The sequence below is a fragment of the Lytechinus pictus genome, chromosome 5, assembly GCF_037042905.1.
Source record: "Lytechinus pictus isolate F3 Inbred chromosome 5, Lp3.0, whole genome shotgun sequence".
Classification (NCBI taxonomy): Eukaryota; Metazoa; Echinodermata; class Echinoidea; order Temnopleuroida; family Toxopneustidae; genus Lytechinus; species Lytechinus pictus.
This window is the reverse complement of record NC_087249.1, coordinates 33,609,154-33,636,019: the sequence shown is the minus strand read 5'-3', so window position 1 is coordinate 33,636,019 and position 26,866 is coordinate 33,609,154. Positions and strand designations below refer to the sequence as shown.

Genomic DNA, 26,866 nt, shown 5'->3' with positions numbered 1-26,866 from the left:
TAGACCATGTTGGGAGAATCAACATCAAAATCTTAGCCTAAGGTTAAGTTTTTGAAATGTCATCATAACTTAGAAAATATATGGACCTAGTTCATGAAACGTGGACATTAGGTTAATAAAGTATTACTGACCATCCTGCTTGAGTTTCACGTCACATGACCAAGGTCAAAGGTCATTTAGGGTCAATGAACTTTGGCCAAATTGGGGGTATCTGTTGAATTACCATCATAACTTTGAAAGTTTATGGATCTGATTCATGAAACTTGGACATAAGAGTAATCAAGTATCACTGAACATCCTGTGCGCATTTCAGGTCACATGACCAAGGTCAAAGGTCAATGAACTTTGGCCATATTGGGGGTATCTGTTGAATTTACCATCATAACTTTGAAAGTTTATGGATCTGATTCATGAAACTTGGACATAAGAGTAATCAAGTATCACTGATCATCCTGTGCGAATTTCAGGTCACATGATTAAGGTCAAAGGTCATTTAGGGTCAATGAACTTTGGCCAAGTTGGGGGTATTTGTTGAATTACCATCATAACTTTGAAAGTTTATTGGTCTAGTTCATAAAACTTGGACATAAGAGTAATCAAGTATCACTGAACATCCTGTGCGCATTTCAGGTCACATGACCAAGGTCAACGGTCAATGAACTTTGGCCATGTTGGGGGGGGGAGGGGTATCTGTTGAATTACCATCATAACTTTGAAAGTTCATGGATCTGATTCATGAAACTTGAACATAAGAGTAATCAAGTATCTTTGAACATCCCGTCCGAGTTTCAGGTCACATGACCAAGGTCAAAGGTCATTTAAGCTCAATTAAATTTGGTCATGTTGGGGATATTTGTTGAATTACCATTATAACTAAATATTGGTCTAGTTCATAAAACTTGGACATAAGAGTAATCAAGTATCACTGAACATCCTGTGCGCATTTCAGGTCACATGACCAAGGTCAACGGTCAATGAACTTTGGCCATGTTGGGGATATTTGTTGAATTACCATCATAACTTAGTAAGTATTTGTTTAGTTCATAAAACGTGGACATAAGAGTCATCAAGTATCACTAAACATCTCATGCGAGTTTCAGGTCACATGACCAAAGTCAAAGGTCATTTAAGGTCATTGAACTTTGGCCATTTTAGAGGTAATTATTACATGTAGATTGCTGTCATAACTGTCAAAGTTTATAGATATAGTGTATAAAATGTGGATATAGGGGTAATCAAGTATCACTGACAAGTTTTAGGTCACATGATCAAGGTCAAATGTCAATGAACGTAGTATTGTATCATTATATGAATGGTGGTTTTTGTGAATAATTATTTTATAGTAATTTTCAAAGTCAGCACTGCTGCTATATTGAATCACGTGATGCAGGTGAGACCGCCAGAGGCATTCCACTTGTTTTTTTATTTCTACACAGTGCTTCAAGGGTGTTTTATCATTGTTTGATATCAGTTTTCAATTCTTAACTATTTGTTTCTCACAGTAATTTCACCACTTTTCTGTATTGATTTATATGAAGAAGGAACATTCCTAAAATTATGTAGTACAAATTACAATCACTTGTTTTTCTCTACTAGTGCCAAATTGGTTATTTTATGTAAAACTATTGGCCATGTGTAAACAAGACCCTTTGTTTTACACCTTCAGGTACAGTATCTTGGCGAGACAGAGACGTTCACACCAGAGCAGGTTTACGCCATGATGCTGACAAAGCTAAAAGAGACCGCTGAAGTTAATCTTCTCAGGAAAGTGGTTGATTGTGTTATCTCGGTAAGAACATGTCAAGCGTTGATATTAGAAATACTCTGTTCGATTTTTAATCTATGAAATTTGATACATTGTAAAAACAAAAACTATTATTTTCTCTCAGTAATAAATGTGACAAATTCTTTCTGTGTCAAATTCCCCCCCCCCCCCCCAGTTAAATGACATTATTTTGAATAGTTTACAACAGTTTCTTGTAACTTTCAATAAGTACACTATAAGAAGCGATATATATCCAACAGGCCTTAGTTACTGATTTGTGTAAACTGGCATTTCTAATTTAAGGTGTCCTATACAAATCTGCAACACCTGATTGATTCTATGGTTTAGTTATGACATTGGATGTAAATATATAATGGTTTCCAAAAGCAGAAGTTCACATCTTGTTCCTTTACAAAACACCTGCTGTAGTGACATTTGTACTTTCATTGATATTAGTCAACAATCTTTTTCACACACAATACACAGACTTAAAGTGTATACCATTTGTGTATCTCATTCTTTACATATATATGAGTCATATTTATTGAAATTGAAATGCACCTAGTTTTGATACAATGTGAGTATTGTCCACCAAGATACTCTCAGTCATGTGTTCCATATCTTTGTTACGTAGGTTCCACAATATTACACTGATCTTGAACGCAGAGGTGTAAGCCATGCTGCTGAGATTGCTGGTCTTAATTGTCTTCGGGTTATCAGCGATACCACAGCAGGTAGGAATCACGTTTTTATTCACTTGGTGCAGAAGCAGTTAGTCCTCATGTCAGATAGTCTAATACCACTTAGACCACACCAGTTTGGTCTACTATCAATTAAAATTAATTGCAGTTTCATCTAGACTATGCTTTTACATTGAGGGAGAGTGAAAATACTTTCATTTACATGTATTTCTTTCTTTAATATATACAAGTAAAAACAAATATAATACATTTAAACATAAATGTATGAATACATGAAACGTTTAGATCATCATATTTAATAAAATAGAGAAAAACGTGTCCCAAAAGCCTCAAAGGCTTGAAAAAAAGGGAAACCAATAATACACACAAAGTCTAATTCTCGTTTTGTCCAATTCTTGAGTAATGTGCATGTTATCAGGGTATACATGTAGGGCGATTTGGAATAGGTAACTAGATTAACAATGCTTCACAAATGTTATATCTGTGTATGACCAATGAGTATCTTTTTTTATGCAGTTGCATTGGCATATGGTATCTACAAGCAAGATCTTCCCACCCCAGAGGAGAAACCAAGGAATATTGTCTTTGTAGACTGTGGTCACTCATCTCTTCAAGTTTCTGTATGTGCATTCAACAAGGGTAAACTCAAGGTGAGATGATAATAATGATGAAAATCATTTTCATATTTCATAATTTGTATAAAGGTATACATTTATTCTCCTCAACTGCTCTCAATTGGAGTGGTTGAGCAAAGTGATTTGTTGGGAAGATGTTTTATAATGAGATATTTGAACTGATGCATTGATTGTTCACTTTCATCATTATCACTGTAATAACATAGGGCAAGTATATTTGAATTAAATCCAACAAGACAGCATAAAAGCTCTTCTTCCTACACCCCTTATCCCAGTCAGTTAATCTTTAGCTGCGTGTGTAATCTTTTTTTCTTTAGAAAGTAAGTCCTGCTTTCACATATAGAAAGAGAAACCAGGTAATTCTCTATTGTTATGGTTTCAAATAATCTGCGGAACTTCTAGATCCTGAATGATAAAAACCTCAGCACCAACAGCAATGAATTATTAAAAGAATGAAAGAAAAGAAAATGTACACTTAAATATGTTACTACAAAGATTAGTCATTATTTCTCCTATATAATCATACAAAGAATCAGTTACAACAAATAAGTGAGTTCACTGTAATGAGAAAGTTTAGTTTCTCTCACAAAGACACAATATTATCAATCATTAATATCTTGTAGTTTTGACAGTGTCTCTTGTCAACTTCACCAGACAATGTATCAGATTATGTATTTAAAATGTATTAATAAGAGTGTTTTAAGTATAGTTCAAGTTGAATCTGTGTCTATCGGAATACAGGTCCTGGCCAACGCATCAGACAAGAACCTCGGTGGTCGTGACTTTGACTGGTTACTTGCCGAACACTTTGCTGTATATTTCCAAACACGGTACAAGCTCGACGTAAAATCTAACCAAAGAGCCTGGCTACGTCTCCTAGCTGAGTGTGATAAGACCAAGAAGTTGATGAGTGCCAATGCTACCGTTATATCCATGAACATTGAGTGTATTATGGAAGATACGGATGTCAGTGGAAAGATCAATAGGTAAGTCAGGACTCGTAGGCAACAGTCATACCAAAGAAGTTTACTCCAGCAGAGCTGCCAACCATTACGTTTTTGCCGTAATCATTACGTTTTTTCATTCAAATTACGGCATTATGGTTTTTCTTTTCAAATTACGTTTTTTGACAATTTTGATAATGTGTGTACATAATTGTATGTATGTGTAGTGCGTGTTGAGCCCGAGATGAGCCATAGAGATGTATACATCTCTATGAGATGAGCCTGGTACTTGCGCGTGCGTAGTCGCCCGCCGGCCGGTTTTCCAACGCACTTTAATAATTTGATAGCGCGCGCGTACATACGTTTATAGTTGAACATGCGAGCGGCATGCATGGCACGAATCGCGATGTATATAGCGACTGGTAAATACGTCTGTAAGGATGATGACGTCATCCAAGATGGCAACTTACGATGACCAACGAAAGGATCGAGGATGATTATGTTTTGATCATCATTTGAAAGGAAATAGCAGTAACTGCGGTCTAAGGTACGATATTTCTGAATTTTATATATCTTATCTTAAATTTGCATGTAATTTCTTTCGTATAAATGATGTTTTATTTAAAAAAAAACGATCCGAAAATTGGATTTCCGCCGAATGATAGATCTAACGCAACTGCTAATACGTTGTCTGGTTAATATTCATCAACAAATACAATAAATTCGGCTTTGAAAAGACCTGGAAAGCTCTTCATTGTCCCCTGAAGTACTAATTCTGGGTGATATTCAACATTTATTGATAGTTTCACATGATTTATACTAGAGAGATGTCCTACTGCTTTTGGAATTCTTTAAAAAAGTCGGCACTGTAGCATTCAGTTTAGCAGGAATGGGAAGATTTCTTCCCCGGTTCTGGCGGCCTAGATGTCTGCTCTATTGTGCTGTCACTGCTGGGGATGATTGAGTGTGCGTGCAGTGTGATTGAGGCTGAGCTGTGTACATCGTGAATTGATCTACGATGGGACTTTTGTGGAATGATTACAACTTCTAGATCTATTTGAATTTTAGATTAGATTGATTTATGAATAATTTTTTTATATTTGTGGAATGTTGCATATGTACTTCCATTTTATGACACTTTAATTTTAAAGGGTACTGTTTGGCAAAAACAATGTTACTTGGGAAGAGAAGTCTGAATTGATGTGAACTTTTTTTTTTATTTCTCTTAGTCTACAATTTGGTAGTTTGTCAGGAAACTCAACACAAAACAATGTATAAAAGTGGAAAGGTAGCCCCAGAAAAACGGAGCCCTAAAAATGTTCACCAGAACTGATTTTGGTGCCCCTGAAAGATTTTTTTCTCGACAGATCTTTACTCTGATAAGCATCATAAGGCATGTAAGGAAGTGCCGGAGTAGGTTGCACTACAAAATTAAAGTCCTACTTGTCTTTTTGAAAAATTTGCCTTGGTGCCCTTTTGACTAGAATAAAAGTGGCCTTCATGCCCTTAAGCATGGCGTTGATGCCCCTTGAAATGTTGGGGCATCCAAGGCCACTTTGCCGGTTGCCCCAAGCTGAAAGTGCCCTTTTAAAAATGGCCTTTCCCCTCTCAATTCTTAATTCGAGCCCTGCTACTGACTTAATTTAAGTTGGTAGATTTTGTCAAAACAGGCCCAAGACTAAGGGTCCAATTTGTAACACTAGGTTACTTAGCCCAGACTAGGCCTAGAGATTATTTTTTTTATTGTTCACTGCATACATACTTTTTGCATTGGATATTTGTCGCGTGTGGTTTTAAGGTTCGTTTTAACATATTCCTTTTTTTGGCCAGAATGATTCCTTTTTTTGCTTGCACAAGGTTGGCAGCTCTGCTCCAGGGGCCTGTTTCATAAAGGACTTGCAACTGTTGTAACTTTGTCATTATGGCAACTACCATGGAGACCTTGATTTTGATTGGCTGCTGAGCCCTGTTACGATGACAGTTGCTATTACGGCAAAGTTACAACAGTTGCAAGTCCTTTATGAAACGGGCCCCAAGAGGGTGTTTCATGAAAGTTATAAGTGCGGACAATTTTAGTGAGATCCTTGGTTTTGATTGGCTGAGAGGCACTGGCCTCTGTTACTATGGTAACTGTCAGAGAAAGACAACTTGTCAATACTGACAACTTTCATGAAAAGATCCCCAGACCAAAAAAAATGTATTACATTATGACCAATGACAAACCATTGGTTGGTTTGGAGTTGACTTTGTTGATATTGTCCAGTTTTTGATTTGGGAAAAGAATATTAATATGAAATTGAAATACAGTGTAGTAAGTGTCAAATTGTCTACCTTGAAATAGAAAGATACATGTGCGAGACCATCTGACATTTCAATCATATCTCCAGGTGAATTTGAGTGTATTTATGAAATATGTGCAATATTTAGGTCCTGATAGTCGACTGGTTTTCCTTTTGCAGTTATAACCATAAAGGGATATATTTTATATATTATTTGAAAGTTTTCATTTCGTATTTCAGTCATGAATAAAACACTTAAAATCTGTAACATACCATGAAAAAAAAGAATACCGATTGACTCACAACTCCTACAGTTTTCTCTTCACAATAAGGATTCCATTTTCTTCTAGTATTTCCTTTGTAAATGTTATTTCATTTGCTTTAAGAAATATATAGTAGACCTATCAAAAGAAATCAGATACTCATATTCTAACTAGCCTGGGGTTTATTGGCTGAAAAAATGTGAGAAATCAGATACTCCGTCATCACATTACACTGCAGGCACTATCACCTTCGTTTTCAATTGAGTTATGCCATCAATTAGAATTGTAGATGTGTGTTAATTGTACCCTACATTTCTGTATGTGTAAACTGCAGTTGAGCAGGCAGGTTTGAAGTGTCTATTGTCAAAAAATGAATGTTACTATTTTCAGATAAAATTAAAGACATTATATTTATTTCTCTTTATTTCTCTCCTTATGCACTATAGGACAGAATTTGAAGAACTTGCTGCAGACTTGTTAAAACGAGTAGAAGTTCCTCTCAAATCTGTGCTTGAACAGTCGAGTAAGTACTTGGTAGATTTATTAAAGCACTTAAATTTGCAGTATATTTGTTCCTTATTTTGAGCAGCACCAAAAATGCAGAGTACGTAATTGTGTCACCATTGATGTAACAATTTTATGTTTAAAGATTGGTAGTGGAGATAATTATATAACATTGAACATGCAAAAATAAATGTTTATGAAAGAAGAATTTGAAACATGAATTAACAAAGTTATGTTTTTGAAACAGCATATTCCTGGTTAATTCGTGATTCACAATATGAGACAAAATTTAATTTTAACCCTCTTTAAATTTTTTAATGAGTTTTTGTATATGCATCTCATGAATTATTTATTTTTGTTCATTATTCATTTGAAGAACAGTAGTTCAACCAGGTTCAGACCGTAAGATCAGAAACATACTGAAAGCAATTTAAATACCATTTTGTATAAAACATCAACAACTCCTGTCATATTTCCGTCCCGTTTCTCCAGAGTTGAAACCAGATGACATCCATTCTGTTGAGATAGTTGGAGGATCCAGTCGTATTCCTTCCATCAAGGAAACGATAAAGAGAATCTTCAAGAAGGAGTGCAGCACGACGCTAAATCAGGATGAAGCTGTGGCAAGGGGGTGTGCTCTACAGGTATGTTCATAAAAGTGTGAGATATATTTCTCATCATTGCCTCATAAATTCAATTCAATTCATATCATTTATTATGTAGGTTGTTAACATAAAGGAATTGTGTTGGCTTGCTCAGCCAGTTCATTGTATATGTATTTTAAGTGTTGTGTATATACATCACTTGGTCATTTGAAGTCATTAAACATGTAACTTGATGTTAAAGGAGAATGAAACTCTTGGAGCAAGTTAGCTTTTGTGAAAGCAGAAAAATCAAAAAATAAGATCAACAAAAGTTTGAGTAAAATAGGACTAGCAATAAAAGAGTTATGAGCATTTGAATGTCGAGATCACTAATGCTATGGAGATCCTCCCATTGGCAATGCGACCAAGATCTGTGATGTCACACACGTACAACTCTCCCATTTGGACACTGAAAATATACCCCAAAACATTTCTTTTTGCTCATTCTAATCATATGACAAACGATTCATCAATGATATAATGTTGTGAAACATCTGTACTTGTCATCTCATAAAGAGAACACCTCACCTTGTGATAGACTCTATAAAAGTGAGAATATAAGTGAAATAAGTACTAAAGTAATGAGGGAGTTGTACGTGTGTGATATCACAGATCTTGGTCGCATTGCCGATGGGAGGATCTACATGGCACTAGTGATCTCAATATTCAAATGCTCATAACTTTCTTATTATTCATTCAATCTTCCTCAAACTTTCAGCAATGTGTTCCTTTGATTTTTCTCTTTGATATGGATTCAGCTGGTTTCAAGGGTTTCATTCTCCTTTAAGCTCAGTCAAGATGTTAAGTTTGGAAAAAAAATTAAAATGTGGGATGCATTGCTCAACTGACTATTCTCCTTTTTGAAATTTACTGCTAAATGTCGTATCATGTTAAATTTAATAGTCAAATGCAGTCATATGTATTTCATTAAAGAAAAGTGGGTGTCCATGCTGTAAGTAGATTCTTCTAAATTAAAATACTGATACTATGTTTCAAGGAAAAGCAAGATGATGTTAAAGTCAATCCATTCTCTGAGCTTTGTTGTGTGTAGTCCCAGTCTCTGTACCTACAAGGTTTCTTCATAACATGACAGTGTTTTACTGACAGACTTTGAGTGACCTGTAGGTAACAGGATTGTGGTACGACACACAGCAGGGAGACACTCACAGGGACCCCATGTTAAGAGTTGTGAGAATTCTTAATGTGGTCTTTTTCTGTGGTGGTTTCTTGAAACCAGTGAAGAATGACATAACCTGATTGCTGTGTGACGAAATGTTGTCTTTCTGAAGCAGTCTGTAGTGTAATAGGGTTATCATTACTTTACTATATGCTTCTAAGTAAATAAAATCAATTATTGTTTATAAGGGGAAAGAGCTGATCCATCATTCCGGTTTAACCCTAACTAGGCCGGGCTTTTTTGGCTGTTCTGTGGCCGGGGGGGGGGGTTGATTCAACCCCCCCCCCCCGAGATCTCGGCCGCCGATCGCGCGAACGCCGCAAAAATTTGCACGCTGGTAGTATGCGATATAATCTACAAGGCTGTATGGTAAAATTTTCCAAAATAATGAGATTTTATTTTATATGAATTAATTATGCTAATTTATGCATAAATCATACTTTTTGCTCTAATTCACTAAATAAAGCTCCTAGAATGCTAATTTTTGGTAAAAATATTCTTTGTAGCATTCTTAACAATGCCAATTGAAAAAACTTCGGTTTGGAAATCAATTTCTTATGTATTTTATTGTTTTATGAATTTCTTATGTATTTCTTTGTTTTTCAACCTTTTGTTTTTCTTTGTTTTTTTCACCAGATTTATTGCACAACCTTTTTAAAGCATAATTATGCTAAAATCAATTGCTTTCAGCTGTTTAAAGTAAAAATAATCATATCTTTATGAATAAGATGAGAAAACTCAATTTGCATTGACTTTGTACACAAAATCACGTTTTGGAACAATTTTTGGTCTGACATGCACTTACAAAATGTAGCGTAATTCCGGAACCGCGTACCCAGGCGTCATAAATTTGGTCTCAAAAGATGCGCGAGACTTAAAAGTATAAACTCTGCGAGTGGCGCAGTCAAAAAATTTCGCGCGGCGGAATGATCGCAGAAAATGATGAGGGGGGGGTTGATTCAACCCCCCCCCCCCGGCCATTTTAGGGTTAAATTTGTTAGAGTAATAAAGGGTATCCATGAATATCCCTCTCTCTCATTTGAAAAGAAGATTTGCATTACATGGATTCCTCCTATGATGATGCACATATACTTTATTACATGACGCACTGGACTACTATCAAATCATTTATCTTTTAAGCCCCCATCACACTTATTCCGAATCAAGCAGAATTGGCCTGAATGAAAGGACTATTGTTTGACCACCAGTTGGTCATTTAAATCTACTTCGAACACCGTTCGAAAATATCCCTCGAATGTTTTGAACATGACCAAAACCTTCGGGACGGCCAAAAGAAATGACAAAAATATTTCGAATGCACTCAGAATGCAGTCAGGATATTTAGAATGCCCCTAGAATGTCCAAGAACGTAGCACGAATGATCAATCCGACTACATTGCGGTTCATTTTGACTAGTGTATGATGATACACCTGGTCAATTTACTGAATTTCAACTCCAGTTTGGTGAATTCATAAGTTCCTCCCAAAAATTTCTAGATTTTTTGAATTTTTTTTTTTCTTTCCAGCTTCTGCTTGATTCCTGCTGATTCCGAATAAGTGTGATGGGGGCTTTAGTACTTCCAGTTTGGCTCATTCTAAAATTTTGCTTATAAAATGGCTCATTAAGTACATTCTGGTACATCTATGGTTCAAAGCTTTTAACTATGATCAAGAGAGATTTGCTGTTGCTCAACCATTTGAGCATTGTAAATCTAATTTGTATGATACCGTTCTTGTCCTTTTTTCTGTTTCAGTGTGCCATCTTATCACCTACGTTCAGGGTTAGGGATTTCACTGTAACAGACCTAACACCTTATCCTATTGAATTAAAATGGAAAGGAACAGAGGGAGAGGATGGGTAAGTAATTCTGTGATATTTCTAAACAGTTTAGCTAGTTTGACTTAAGTGATTGTATGAGATTATGGGGGGGGGGGTCATAATAAAAATACGAAACAAAAATTTAAAAAAGAAAATAGAAGTTGTACAGAAATGAAAGAAAAGTATAGGTACATCAGTTGGATTTGGAATGATGATTATTTGCTGAGAAAGTATCTTGACTTGAAATGAGCATATGTGTACCATAATTTATTGATTCAGAACAAAAATTATATTCATCATTCATGAAATGAACAACAAAAAAATCATAAAATTGTGTACATTTTGTCTTGGTGGCATGCATACTGGTCTTGCTGTATAGTGAAGTTTCTGTGCAAATGGTTGGTCAGAGTAGTGCTTTTATTGTATTATCCTGTAGGTCTACTGGTGGTTTTAATATGGGATGGTTTTAATGTAAGAAGGGGTAAAATGCTGGTAGGATTAATATGTATTGGTAGTGCCCTTTACTTGTTTGATTAAACAGTAGTTTAATGGATCAGCAGTTCTTATCCAGAGGTGTGTGAAAATGGAACAATAACCACCTTTGTGTATTTAAGGTGGTAATCTCTCTATTGTAATGGAGCTTTATAACAACATTGTTTCCACCTTCAAACCTGTAATAGGAAGGGTCATTATGACATCCTGTTATTGATTTTTTGTTTAACAGGGGAGTGTGTCATATAGCATCATGTTAGTGATTTTCACTGACAAATGTACTCTTAGCCAATCAGATGCAAGAATTTCAGTAGCGCATATTCAGTGAAAATCACTGTTGGTTTTGTGAAATGTTTCCCTGTTTCACTACAAAAAAACAAAACAGATCACAACTACTGGGTATTTAATCCTGCTACCACCATTTTTTAGACAAACATTCACTGTACATTAACTTCACTGTAGATGAGTACTCTCTATCCGAATGAGATCACTACAACTAAGGTTGTTCACGATCACAATTTGCTACATTGGAAGTTCTTTAACCCTAAAAGGACTGGGCTATTTGAGATCAATTGAGGATGGGGCCATGATGGCCCCCCTCTTCTGATCTCGGTCACCGTTCGCGCGATCGCGATGAAATTCGGCACGCACATTCCTTACCACATAAACCACAATATGGTATTAAAAAAATTCTGAAAATAATAATTTTTTTATTTATTATGAATAAAATATGCAAATTTATTCATGAAAAACATTTGCATATTTAACACCCAATTTCACTTCAAATTTTCTTCTTTTTTTGCAGATCTCATCTTTGTAATCTAATTTAAAGGCTTCCACAAAGAAAAATTGCAAAAGCCAATTTTTGTCTCACCTGCATAGCAGAGTGAGACTATAGGCGCCGCTTTTCCGACGGCGGCGTCAACACCAAATCTTAACCTGAGGTTAAGTTTTTGAAATGACAGCATAACTTAGAAAGTATATGGACCTAGTTCATGAAACTTGGCCATAAGGTTAATCAAGTATTACTGAACATCCTGCCTGAGTTTCATGTCACATGACCAAGGTCAAAGGTCATTTAGGGTCAATGAACTTAGACCATGTTGGGGGAATCAACATCAAAATCTTAACCTAAGGTTAAGTTTTTGAAATGTCATCATAACTTAGAAAATATATGGACCTAGTTCATGAAACTTATACATAAGGTTAATCAAGTATCACTGAACATCCTGCATGAGTTTCACATCACATGACCAAGGTCAAAGGTCATTTAGGGTCAATGAACTTTGGCCGAATTGGGGGTATCTGTTGAATTACCATCATAACTTTGAAAGTTTATGGATCTGATTCATGAAACTTGGACATAATAGTAATCAAGTATTACTGAACATCCTGTGCAAGTTTCAGGTCACATGATCAAGGTCAAAGGTCATTTAGGGTCAATGAACTTTGGCCAAATTGGGGTATTTGTTGAATTACAGCCATAAATTTGAAAGTGTGTTGGTCTAGTTCATAAAACTTGGACATAATAGTAATCAAGTATCACTGAACATCCTGTGCGAGTTTCAGGTCACATGATCAAGGTCAAAGGTCATGTAAGGTCAAAGAACTTTGGCCACGTTGGGGGTATTTGTTGAATTGCCATCATATCTCTATAAGTGTATTGGTCTAGTTCATAAAACGTGGAAATAAGAGTAACCAAGTATCACTGAACATCTTGTGCGAGTTATAGTAGTTTTCAAAATCAGCACTGCTGCTATATTGAATCGCGTGATGCAGGTGAGACGGCCAGAGGCATTCCACTTGTTTCCTTATGTATTTCTTTGTTTTGAGAATTTCTTATGTATTTCCTTGTTTTCTCATCTTTTGTTTTTCATTGTTTTTTTTCAATGGAAATTATTACAGACCATTTAACAACTAAATTAAACCCTAAATTGATTAAGCAGACCGATTAGAACAAAAAATAATCACCCTTTTATGAATTTCATCTCCCATAGACTTTGTACACAAAGTATAAAAATGAGCCATTTTCGGCATGACATTGTCTCGTAAAAAGTCACGTGACATCGCGATGCTATACCCGTATGTCGCGAATCTGATTTTAAAAGTTGCGCGAGACTTCAAAGAAAAAAGTCATAACATTTTGCGTTTTGGAAATATTGCGCAAAGCGTCGAGGGGGGCCATCATGCCCCCCCCCCCCCCCGTCCTTTTAGGGTTAAATGTTTTTAATCCATTATTGTCATGATTGCCCCTTAATTTTGCAAGGAGTTAGAAGTAATAAGTGAAAGATTTTAGAACGATTTGGTCAATTTAAAATCTAAGAAGATGAAGGTAGCAATATGATGTTAAAGTCAATCCATTCTCTGAGCTTTGTTGTGTGTAGTCCCTGTCTCTGTACCTACAAGGTTTCTTCATAACATGACAGTGTTTTACTGACAGACTTTGGGTGACCTGTAGGTAACAGGACTGTGGTACCACACACAACAGGGAGACACTCACAGTGATACCATGTTCAGAGTTATATATATTCTTAATTTGGTGTCTTTTTCTGTGATGGTCTCTTGAAACCATTGAAGAGTGACATGATCTGATTGCTTTTATAATCCGTTATGTATTTATGCTGATACTTCAAGTGGCTTTCTCAAAAGTTTATAGCTATTTTAAACAAGTTTCTGCTAAGTACAGATAATTCCAATCAACTCTTGACAATGAAAGGTTTTGGTGTACAAGTCTAAGTATAATGATAAGCACAGTATTTTGTATGTTAAAAGTTGGTTAATTTTTCAATCTCTCAGCATGAAATTCACGAAATTCAATATTTGCCATTATTGAAAGCTCAACATTTCATTGTTCTGTGATGTTTTACCCTCAACCTTACTTACAGATATAATCACTTATTCTTATTTGTTTACATTTACCATTTTCCTCTTGATAGATCAATGGAAGTGTTCCACAAAAACCACCAAGCACCATTTTCTAAGATGCTTACATTCTACCGCAAAGAGCCCTTTGAGCTTGTTGCTCAATACGCCGACTCCAACCTACCCATTCCCGAGCCAACGATAGGTAAGAACTGTTAATCACAAAGCAATCATGTGTTATTTAAGATTGTGCCATCTAACGTTCTTGTCAGTGATTTGCAGAATAATCTCTGTAGAGAGACTTTGATGGAATGTAGAAGATCCCCTTTCTTGCCCCAAATTTTAGTTGTTTTTGAAATTTTGAACTTATGATGGTTGAATAACCTTTGCCAAATAAAGACCATTTTGAATTCAATGGAATGAGTGTGAATGTTGATCGTTCCAAGCTTGTATGTTAGTACAACTTTTTTACCTATCTTGACAATTTTACTACTCCTTGCTCCTTTGAACCAAGTTATTCCCCATTGCTAGTTCAAAAGGTTTGGTGGTTTGTTGATTTCAAGTATCAGACATCAAGTCCGAGACAATGGTCACTGAGCAAATATCTGTTGCCTTTACGAAATTGTTAAGTACTATAATATTTCTTATTGCTTGCAGGTCGTTTCAAGATCAATGGCGTGTTCCCAACGGCAGAGGGTGAGAGTTCAAAGATCAAGGTGAAGGTTCGCGTGAACGGTCATGGCATCTTCCATGTGTCTTCAGCGTCGCTGATAGAGAAGCTTTCTGCTCAGGCAGAAGAACCCATGGAGGAGTCAAGCCCCCAGGAGAATGGACCCAGCAAGGAGGAGGGAGCTGGAGCCGCCCCGACGGAGAATGATAGCCCCATGGAACAGAGCCCAGTGGACGGTGGAGCAGGAGAGGGGGAGGCACCGGCAGAGAAGGAGGAGCAAGGCGAGAATGGAGCCAAGGAGGTAAGGAAGGGGTGTTTGTTGTCAAGCATCATTTTCATGGAGAATAGATGTCTCCAACAGAAGATTCTTCACCTGATTGATAGTGAATAATAGTACTCTATGATGATGGTGTCATCCAATTGACAAAGAAAGCAAAAAGAAAAAAAGAACACACACACACACAAAACACATTTGTTTAAATGAGAATCTAGGTATTATACAATTTTTGCAAACTAATAGTTGAATAGTAATAATTTCATTTTATAATCTTTATTTTTATATACAATGATATAAAGGTGCATTTCTTGGTGTAGTTTTTAACAAGAAGTCAGTTTCCTTTGCAAGATTTTATTCATATATTGATTTAAATATTATGGAATTTCAAGAGAGTTACATACTTCAATAGTTGTTTTTGTCTCACCTGCATAGCAGAGTGAGACTATAGGCGCCGCTTTTCCGACGGCGGCGGCGGCGGCGACGGCGGCGACGGCGACGGCGGCGGCGGCGTCAACACCAAATCTTAACCTGAGGTTAAGTTTTTGAAATGACAGCATAACTTAGAAAGTATATGGACCTAGTTCATGAAACTTGGCCATAAGGTTAATCAAGTATTACTGAACATCCTGTCTGAGTTTCATGTCACATGACCAAGGTCAAAGGTCATTTAGGGTCAATGAACTTAGACCATGTTGGGGGAATCAACATCAAAATCTTAACCTAAGGTTAAATTTTTGAAATGTCATCATAACTTAGAAAATATATGGACCTAGTTCATGAAACTTATACATAAGGTTAATCAAGTATCACTGAACATCCTGCATGAGTTTCACGTCACATGACCAAGGTCAAAGGTCATTTAGGGTCAATGAACTTTGGCCGAATTGGGGGTATCTGTTGAATTACCATCATAACTTTGAATGTTTATGGATCTGATTCATGAAACTTGGACATAATAGTAATCAAGTATTACTGAACATCCTGTGCAACTTTCAGGTCACATGATCAAGGTCAAAGGTCATTTAGGGTCAATGAACTTGTGCCAAATTGGGGTATTTGTTGAATTACAGCCATAAATTTGAAAGTGTGTTGGTCTAGTTCATAAAACTTGGACATAAGAGTAATCAAGTATCACTGAACATCCTGTGCGAGTTTCAGGTCACATGATCAAGGTCAAAGGTCATGTAAGGTCAAAGAACTTTGGCCACGTTGGGGGTATTTGTTGAATTGCCATCATATCTCTATTAGTGTATTGGTCTAGTTCATAAAACGTGGAAATAAGAGTAACCAAGTATCACTGAACATCTTGTGCGAGTTATAGTAGTTTTCAAAATCAGCACTGCTGCTATATTGAATCGCGTGATGCAGGTGAGACGGCCAGAGGCATTCCACTTGTTTATCTTTGCACTCAGGCAGATTTTGTTACTTTGGCAAATATTCTCTTTCCAAGATTTTACTTAATAATAATAGAACTTAATGAAAGTATATTTGCTCTGACTTATTAACAATTCCAAAGGTCAATTAGTCGGTCTCTGAATGATATACAATAATTTTCTACACCATCATATGTTCCATATCTCTCTGTCTTGTTTTGTAGGCTTCTAAAGACAGTAATGAGAACAGCGAGGGCAGCAAATCTGAGAATGGCAGTACTGAAACAGACTCCAAAGCAACAAAAAAGAACAAGAAGACTGTCAAAACACATGAACTGACCATCACTGCTAATACCAATGAACTCTCTGTAACTGAAGTCAACAACTTCTTTGAAAAGGAGGTAAGTGTTTATTTTGACTGATAATGAGGGCAATTGGACTAGTATTGAATGAATTATCAGGATCTGAACCTTAGTTACATGGAATTCTTTTAATGATTAATTGGTAGTGCCATGGAGTAACACTAGTTTGTTAGATAATATTAGTTGTGATATTCTAAGATGGCAAGTTTTAGCACAATTGAAAGCATGTAAATTTCTTTGATCATACACACTACACTTACTGGGAGCTAGTGTTTTAAGTTCTTGAATGGGTAGAAGATTCAGTATAAAATATGAAACTTAAGAATGTATCATGAATTATTTAATTCTCCCTGATTCCTTTCTTTCTCATTTAATGATTACAACTTAGTACTTCTTTGCATAAACTGTAATTTGTGATCGTGTGTACATATACAGACACCTTACCTGTGTGTCATTCATTAAAAGCTATATAATTCACATTATTTTCCTGCATATTTTCTAATAGGGTAAGATGATTGCTCAGGACAGACTGGAGAAGGAAAAGAATGATGCTAAGAATACAGTTGAGGAGTATGTCTATGAGATGAGAGAAAAGATCTGTGACAGACTTGCGCAGTTTGTCTCAGAAAAGGTTTGTTTACTTTAGCTCTGAAAGTATACATTGCAGAAAAAATTATTTCAGCTATTTATTTCTTGAGGGTTATGTGTAAAGGATCGAAAAAAGTAAAAAGGCAAGATGATGTTAAAGTCAATCCATTCTCTGAGCTTTGTTGTGTGAAGTCCCAGTCTCTGTACCTACAAGGTTTCTTCATAACATGACAGTGTTTTACTGACAGACTTTGAGTAACCTGTAGGTAACAGGATTGTGGTACCACACACAGCAGGGAGACACCCACAGGGACACCATTAAGAGTTGTCAGAATTCTTGATGTGGTCTTTTTCTGTGATGGTCTCTTGAAACCAGTGAAGAATGACATGATCTGATTGCATTGAGAATAAAATATTTACTTAATTGTAGATTTTGAATATGGGATACTTTGATTTAAATGATTAAAACGAAGGTGCCTTCCTCTGTTTTCATAATCTTACCACCTATCTTTTTTCCCAGAAAGGATAGTTAACAGGTAAACACACCATGAAATCAAAGTTCTATCCTCATAAAGAATGTGTGATTCTAATCGACCCTAAACATTGAATATTGCTGAAGCCATGATTTGTTATCAAGAATGTGTTCGTTAGAGCATGTTGCTCTCAATGGATGATACATTTTTCTGAATGCATCATTGGTATGATGAATCAGCATATGGTTTGTTTACAAGGGATGGTGCATATGAACCCTTTAGACTATGAATTATGCTTTTTGCTGCTCATCTTTGAGAGCTATTTCAATCAATCACATCTGACACAAGGCCTAGCTAGATTGTTATGAGCTTCAAAATATGTATATTACCATGTTTTATGATGCTGCAAGATCGTGTGTTATTCTTTTTCTTTTCTTTTCTCTATTCTTAAGGACCGGGAGAGTTTCAGTAAACTTCTGGAGGATACAGAGAATTGGTTATATGAAGACGGAGAGGACCAAGCCAAGAGTGTCTACCAAACAAAACTTGCTTCATTGAAGGTATGAAACTCCATTGCTGACAAGAATCTATTCTAGAAATGATCCTGTCGATAGCCATGTTGCATTTCTAGGCAGTGTTTCATGAATCTGCTTGTAAAGCTATGTATGGCTTTACACACAACTGTAACATGATCTCAAGTGCCAGTCAGCTACATAATGATCTCATTTAGCACAAGAAAGGGTCACCGGTCCTGTGTAAAGTCATGCATAACTTATAAACAACTATATTAAATGGCCCCTGATGTTATATAAGAGTATTTTAGTAAGCTAGATATGTGAACAGTTAACAGTAATATATGGTCAGGGGGTGTTGATAAAAGCAAGATGATGTTAAAGTCAATCCATTCTCTGAGCTTTGTTGTGTGTAGTCCCTGTCTCTTTACCTACAAGGTTTCTTCATAACATGACAGTGTTTTACTGACAGACATTGGGTGACCTGTAGGTAACAGGACTGTGGTACCACACACAGCAGGGAGACACTCACAGGGACACCATGTTAGGAGTTCTATGAATTCTTAATATGGTCTCGTTTGTAAGGGTCTCTTGAAACTTGTGAAGAATGACATGATCTGATTGCTAGAAAAATTGTACATATTTTTGTATTAACTTTGGTTGAAGAGGCATGTCTTAAAACAACATCTGGAAAAAAATCCTGCCGAAATTCATGAGTAATTTGATTTAAAAATCTAAAACACAAAGGGCAATTCCATAAAATAGATACATCCGACCCTCATTAAATTTTCTGTCTCTAATTTCTGGTTCTGATGACAGTCTGATGACATGCTTTCATATTTATTATTTATTTATTTATTTATTTCAGTTTTATTTATGCAGGGTAGCCCTTTCAGTTATTGAACTGATTTACAAAGAGGCCCTGCAACGATAAAAAGAACATATACATATTTTACAATGGACATTTAAATAAGATACAATCATACAATAAAAGTAGCATTAGGAAACGTATACATGTAAAGTAAAAAAAACACACACACAAAAACACACACAAAAAAAGAAAAAAAAAAGGATCCAAGTGGGGTCTAAAACTAAGGCTTCAGCTGAAAGAATTTACATTTAGTTTTGAATACTTGAAGGGATTTTGAATTTGTAAGATTGGAGGGAAGCTTATTCCAGAAGACTTTTTCATGATTTCAGTTTTAGGTTTGGGGATAAGGAGAGGGGACTTTAAGGCGTATCTGGTTAGTATCAGAGGAGAGCGAAATAATATAAGATTCAAAAGATATTCTGGGGCAAGTTTATTTATAACCTTAAACATATATAAACAGAATTGATAATTGACTCTGAGAAACAGACTGCCATTTTAATTTTTCAAGTAGAATAGTGTGAGGAGTTGGAAAGTCAGCATTTAGAATAAAGCGAGCATATCGATTTTGTAAGCGTTGTAAGTTTTTTATTAAGAATTGTGAAGATTTGCCCCATATTACCAAACCATAGTCAATATGTGGGAGAATGAGGCCATTGTAAAGCATAGTGAGGACTTTGTCAGGCAAGTATTGTTTAATTTGACGTATAAATCCAATGGTCCTTGAGATTTTCTTACAAGTTTTATCAATATGTTCATTAAATTTGAGTAAGTCATCAAAGATAATTCCAAATGACCATGACTTGGTCAGTTTATGAAGTGAAGTAAGAATTGAGAAATAAGGGGTTGGACATACAAAAAGGGTGAACATTTCATGCAATAGTCACAATGTAAAACCATCAGAGAGCAGAATAAGAGACAACAAAATGGGTATCTTTTAATCAAATTTGGTGCATACACATTCTTTCATAACTACAATCATGTTTTCTGAATATTTTCTACAGTTTATCCTGCCACTTTATGTAAGCAATAATGTACAGCAGTTAATCACTCTCATTCCATTTTTGCTAATCAATATTTGTGTACTTGATATTTTAGTTTGCTTCTCTTTTGTAATATTTTTCAGAAAATTGGTGATCCTATTGAAACGAGGTGTAAAGAATATTCTGAGAGACCCCTTGCTTTTGATGAGTTTGGCAAGGCAGTAATTCACTACAGGAAAGCACTAGAACTATATTCACAAGGGGTAAGTGTTTATGATGTTATGTCCATCATCATTGTCATGATGATTGTCATCATCTTCATCATCACCAATATTGTCATCATTATTATTGTTGTCATCGTCATCATCACCACCACTATTATCATTATCATCATCATCATCATCATTCATGGAATAATTCAATTTTAATGTTCAAATTTACCTAGCAGTGTTGGTCAGTAAGTGAAAGAATTCAACAAAGATGTGTTCAGTCCCAATGTTAAACCTGCTACTCAAAAGGTATTTTTTGTAGCAGTCATATAAAAATTGCATAGCAGATTGTGATACAACACCCCCAAAATTATTGTGTGTCATCATTATCATCACCATTATCATCATCATCATCGTCATCATCATCATCATCGCCACCATCATCAGACTCATACTCATCATCATCTAAAATAATAATTAAAATATGGTTATGTAGTATTTACACTGTCACTTTTATTTCTTTTTATATATTTCATGAATTAAGTAATACCAAATGTTATTTTCTGTTTGTTTAGATTTCAGTTCAATTATATGATATTTGAAATCTAGTCTCTAAATATTTCTGTATGAAGAGATATTGCAAGATGAAATACACACTGAAAACGAAAAATGAACATAGTTACTGCAGGGCTTAAACAACTCTTGACCCTTTACATGTTCCTTCTTTCCTAGGATGAGAAGTACTCTCACATTGAGAAGGATGATATGGCAAAGGTTGATAAATGCTTGAAGGACAAGGAGACCTGGAGAGATACCAAGATGAATGCTCAGAACCAGAAGAAAATCTACCAAGATCCTGTTGTCACAGCATCACAGATTAGGTCAGAAATACAGGTAAGAATGTGTTACTTTCTCTCAGTAAATTAATCAGAGGAGTTGTGTCTTAGACTAGCTGATGAAGTTAGAAACACAGGTAATGAAGAAGTGTTTTTTTTCTCCAGTCTATGAAGGAACTAGGGATTTTGTTTTAGACTAGCTGATGAAGTAAGAATTAGAGTTCAGGAAGAAATAAATGCAAGTATGTCTTATGCTATCAGTTAGAAATACATTAAAGGTCAAGTCCACCCTAGGAAAAAGTTGATTTGAATAAATAGAGAAAAATCAAGCCAGCATATTGCTGAAAATTTCATCAAAATCGGATGCGAAATAAGAAAGTTATGACATTTTAAAGTTTCGCTTTTTTTTCACAAAACAGTGATATGCACAACTCAGTGACATGCAAATGGGTCAGTCAATGATGTCCATCACTCACTATTGCTTTTGTCTTTTATTGTTTGAATTACACAATATTTCAGTTTTTACAGATTTGACAATAAAGACCAACTTGACTGAACCGAATAGTATCAAACAATGCTAATTCCACATGTTCAGGGAGGAATAATCATTGTTTCACTTGACAATGAGGAGAAAATTAGAATATTTCATATAATAAAATACAAAGGAAATAGTGAGTGGATGACGTCATCAGTCTCCTCATTTGCATACCAACCAGTATGTGCATATAACTGTTTTGTGAAATTGAGCGAAACTTTAAAATGTTATAACTTTCTTATTTTACATCCGATTTTGATGAAATTTTCAGCGTTATGCTCGTTGGATTTTTCTCTTTTTATTCAAATCAACTTTTTGTTGGGGTGGGTGGACTTGTCCTTTGAAGAAAGAGTGCTGTTTCCTAAAGGAGCATTTCCAAAATTTATCATTTCCTGTATTGAAGACAAGACTTGGATAACATAATTAAGGCCCTGCAAAAATTAATGTTTCTATTAATAATTGATTCCCCCCCTATTTTCCCACACTCCATGTAGACGATGCTTACACAGCTTGATAGATTATGTCAGAAAGCTAGATAAGTATAACATTCGTTCTCTCATGAATATTTCCAAAATCTCATCTACTCTCCTACATAAAAAAAGATCTCTCTTGTTATTACAGCCCAGAATTGGTAAAGCTATGAAGATATAATGGGATAGAGTTGGGACTTGTCTTGTTAGCAGCCATTGCAGTTTTGTTCACTTTTGTTGGTTGAAAATGAACAAATATGTAGAATGAGTTTGGGTGTAGAAAAATGACTCTGATGTTATACTGATGTACTCTTTAAAAGTGAGGAAGTATGTGCAACCTCACCATATATTTCAGGGAGGATGTTGAAGCCCAAGTTATAAGTTTTCCTTTCATTATCTCTTCCCATACATACAGAGCATGAAATCCACCTGCGACCCTATAATCAACAAACCCAAACCAAAGCCCAAAGAAGAGCCTCCCAAGGACAACGGTCCTACACCGGAGGAGGCTGCCAAAGAGGGTGATGCTGCCGCACCAACCACGGAAGGCGAGGAGAAGATGGATACTGTCGACCAAGCACCTACAGGAGACGCTAGCAAAGAGGGCGACACAAAACCAGATGTGGAGATGGAACTAGATTAATGATAACCCGTAGTGCTATTGTTGGTATCAATTTTTGTGTTAATTTTTCACCATTGTGATGGAGATTATACATCGGTCTTGATTTTGTTGAAGCCCAGAAGAAATGAATACCATGCATCATTGTCCTATTTAGTGTTAAATTCCGTCTGTAATACATCTTGGATGAAATTATTGTTACTCAGAAAGTTTCCAATCTCCCTTCATACAGTGTTTGAATCGACTGTTTTCTCATACTGTAACGGACATTTTAGAATATTCACTTTCCCCAACCATTATTGATATGTATTGACAGTTGGAGTCATAGGTATGTTTGCCAAAGTGTTTTGGATGGCAAGATGCGATGTTTAAGAAGAGTACATTTGACTTTTCTGTGTTCTATACTCAATCGTCCACATACTGTGAATTTATGAAAAGCAGTTCATTTGTTTTATTTCTTGCTGCAATAAATGTTTTTATGTTTTCCTCAGAAATGTTTTTTTTTTCTATTGTGAATCAAGTTGTATAGCATTACAATGTGCAGGTGGTAAGGCTCAAGATGCGAGAAGCTTTATTACTTGCTATTTGTGAATAATGTATGTGATTACATTTTGCATAAATTATATCTTGCTATATATTCCATGGAGGTTTTTCCTTTATTTTTGGTTTACAAATTCTTTTTTTCTTCACCATTTATTTCATGTTTAATATAGACTCTTAATATTCTTACATTACATTTTAACATCATATTAAAGCAATGGTTTTGGCACAAGATGTATGTTTGTTACCTCTTGTTATACTTTATAAGCCTCTTTACGTGATTGTATTAAACATCCTTGGAATTAATTATTTATTTATAAAGCAATGTCTCCTCAACTACCAAATCAAGCTTTGAGAAGACTTAAAATATTGTAGAGTTTCTGAGCAGAGTTGGTGCTTAGTCGAGCCACTATGTAAACTTGTATGTCAACACAGGCAAAATATGTTTGTGAAAATAGTTCAAATGTGGTGATCATAATAAATATGTATTAAAGATATTTCATGTGATCAGATGATTCTATTACTTCTGTAAATAATGATGAATGAATGTGATTATATATTCTTGTTCATGCCAACCAAATGTTCAAGGGAACAGAAGCACATGTACAGGCGTTTAAATATGGCATTCATACTTGTATATTGGAGACACTATGCACTGACTGATGAGTCACTTTGGATGTTTTGTGCATAGTCAAATAAGCACCTTATTGTTTGTGTAGCCAGCTCCTGTTAACACATGGTAATACAACATACAGTTATCCCAGTGTTGGAAAAGTGAAGTCTATCAAGGTGTAAAAAATATCAATCCGCAAGAAAGATCTAGAAAAAGTTCAAAACGATAAATTATGTATGTTTTATGGCAACATGGCATGTAATGGATATTTTTCATATCTAAATGTTGACTTGTGTCAGATCAAATAGGGCAAGAGATGAAATCTATACATGTTTGATAATAAAGGCCCAAATAAAAAAGCTTTACCTCTTGTAATTGTGAATATACTTGAATAAAGTGGTGTATGTCTAAGCATTGAATTTTAAATGTGAATTTGAGAAGGAATATTTACAGCATTCCTTCCCGGTCAGGTATGAATTCAAATAAAAGTGGAACCATCATATTTCTCTCGACATGGAGAAAAGATTTTACAGCATCAATTTACATTTAACCCTTTCCATGCGTACTTCGCACCAATGCACAGTCGGTGTTGCGCGAACTTCGCATTTCCCGCTCAAGCAAACTGCGTTGTTTCCCTCCCTGAAAATAATCCAGCACAGAGGGGTTCATGGTCCAGCGCACAAAGAGTCAAATAGATCTATGTAGTGCGTTCACCTTATATTATACTGTGTTTGCACAGTGAAGAAGGGAATTATGAATCTAAAAAAGAAATAAACCCAGTGGCCCTCAAAGCCTGCGTCAAGCATTTCTTTGTTGCTTAGACTGGTTTCAAATGACTACAAACCACTTCTTAGTACAATTATGTTGGTATAATACGGGAAATGCAAGGACACGATGCAAGGTTTAGCAGACAAATTGATTAGTAATAAATCACAGTTTTTCTTCACAAATTCTGGAGAAAGGGGTTGTGGAAAATGAAATGTACACATCGTTGCATGATGACCATATTTTTTCTAGCTATGATGCTCTCTGGATGGCATATTTGGATTGAGAGAATGTTTATAAAACCACTCTTCTTAAATTTTGTTATACAGGTTATAAGCAGAATGTGTTAGGGGTGTTAGTATCATCCCTAGAAAAGCAAATTGATTTGCTTTCCCTGAGTATATTATCTGCTAAAGGACAATTACATATTAAAAAATGCTTAAAGATAAACAGATCATACTAGATTAACTTATTTCATATCTATTGTATGGAAAACAAGTAATTATATTTTGTTGTACATGATTGTATTTATATGAAGCAAACCAATGAAAAGCTTGATGGAAATTGTGTGTGGAAGAAATACTGTTAAATAAATTTTAAAAGATTGCCAGTTCAGTTCATAAGAGTGAATTTCTGCACATGGCATTGGCAGTGATAATGATAAATAATACATTTAAATGAAAGTATTAGTTTAGGCTCTTGAAGGAGATGCTACTTTTTGTTGTATTTCTGTATGAATGATGAGTCAATAAAAGGCTTGATGTTTTTGTCAAAGAAATAATCAGAATGAAAGTCCAATGTTTTTAGATTTGTTGTTCAAGATTTTGGCGATTCGTGATTGCCTATATATGGGGGGGGGGGGGGGGGGTTGGAAGAGACTGAGATTGGTATGGTTATGTGTTTATGAGAGATATGTAGAGGGGAGATGGATTGGTGGGTAGGAATTAGGGTGGAATATTGGTATATAACAGGAAAGAGAGAGAGGGGGCAGACAGAGGTGGAGGGGGTGTGAAAGATTTTTTTTTCTTCAGATGTTCATTGATAACAATTTATCAAAAAAGCATAGAAATTATAAATTAATGCTTTAAAAGCTAAAATTAACAATTTCTTAAGTATAGCTTGCAAACAAGTACTTGAACATCTCTGATGGTATGTTGCCAATTTTACATTCACAGAACTAAGATATTACTTATGTAAGGCATACAGGTTATGGGCTTTGTAATATTTATAAGGGTTTCTATATCTCGACTTAAAAAAATAATTCAATTGTATTCATTTAGTGGGTTCTTGACAAAGTTTTCCCGATGAGCAAGTTTATGCAATGAGCTATCCCCAAATCCATGGAGGTAAAAAAGGAAGGAGCATCATCTCACTCGTTTCATTTATAAACCCACGTTTGATGCCACGGGTATAAAATATGTCAGGCTTGTGGCTTTTTCTTGTAGATTGTAGACAAAAGGTCCTACCTAACCACGGTCTTACTGGTCATCGCATTAAGCCAGTTCGTAGTTCCATTCTGCGCATGATCAGAGAAAGGTCATTTGTACTAAAGTGGCATGGTGGTTTAAAATTTAATGAGATAAGCACCAACTTTGGTGTCTTGATTATTCATATATTCGTTTCAATTGTGTTTTTCATTTGCATCCACAAAGAACAAATATGCGTCCACGACTGGTATTTCACTGCAGTTTGCCATGTACATTGTACAACATAATATGCATTCAAAGTAGAAGTGCAACAAATACCTTCATGGGGTCTTCAATGGTGTGTTATTCTAGTCACCTGGTATAATTCAATTTCTTCATCCTGCTATGTAAGGCATGCATGTTATATCCTGCTTTGAAATCTGCCTATCATATTGAAATAAATGAAAGGTCATTTGACCGAACTACGAACTGGTCTATAGGAAATATGCTTTTGTAATGATAGTTACTTTTCGCTGCGTCTGGTCGGATATTATGAGCAGACACATTGCTAATTTTTTGCGGGGGAATGCAAAAATAAATGTTGCAATTTTTATTTGAAATTTGATTTGAAATTACTCGACTGCTGGGCGCATATAGGCGCAACTGTGATCACAAATGGGTA

The 26,866-nt window shown here is 35.5% G+C and overlaps 1 protein-coding gene across 1 annotated transcript in view; it reads left to right on the top strand.

Moving 5' to 3' along the window:
• The window catches only part of LOC129262057 (97 kDa heat shock protein), a 55,194-nt gene extending 29,635 nt beyond the window's left edge, over positions 1-25,559 (top strand). The window contains exons 4-18 of the mRNA XM_054900096.2: positions 1,667-1,789; positions 2,400-2,499; positions 2,983-3,116; positions 3,843-4,087; positions 7,034-7,110; positions 7,584-7,735; positions 10,667-10,770; positions 14,160-14,290; positions 14,743-15,056; positions 16,630-16,806; positions 17,273-17,398; positions 18,281-18,388; positions 20,335-20,454; positions 21,133-21,294; positions 22,657-25,559. Coding sequence (XP_054756071.2) covers positions 1,667-1,789; positions 2,400-2,499; positions 2,983-3,116; positions 3,843-4,087; positions 7,034-7,110; positions 7,584-7,735; positions 10,667-10,770; positions 14,160-14,290; positions 14,743-15,056; positions 16,630-16,806; positions 17,273-17,398; positions 18,281-18,388; positions 20,335-20,454; positions 21,133-21,294; positions 22,657-22,884 — 2,301 coding nt within the window. The 3' untranslated portion in view covers positions 22,885-25,559. The remainder of the gene's footprint in view (positions 1-1,666; positions 1,790-2,399; positions 2,500-2,982; positions 3,117-3,842; positions 4,088-7,033; positions 7,111-7,583; positions 7,736-10,666; positions 10,771-14,159; positions 14,291-14,742; positions 15,057-16,629; positions 16,807-17,272; positions 17,399-18,280; positions 18,389-20,334; positions 20,455-21,132; positions 21,295-22,656) is intronic.
• The last annotated feature ends 1,307 nt before the right edge of the window (positions 25,560-26,866 follow it).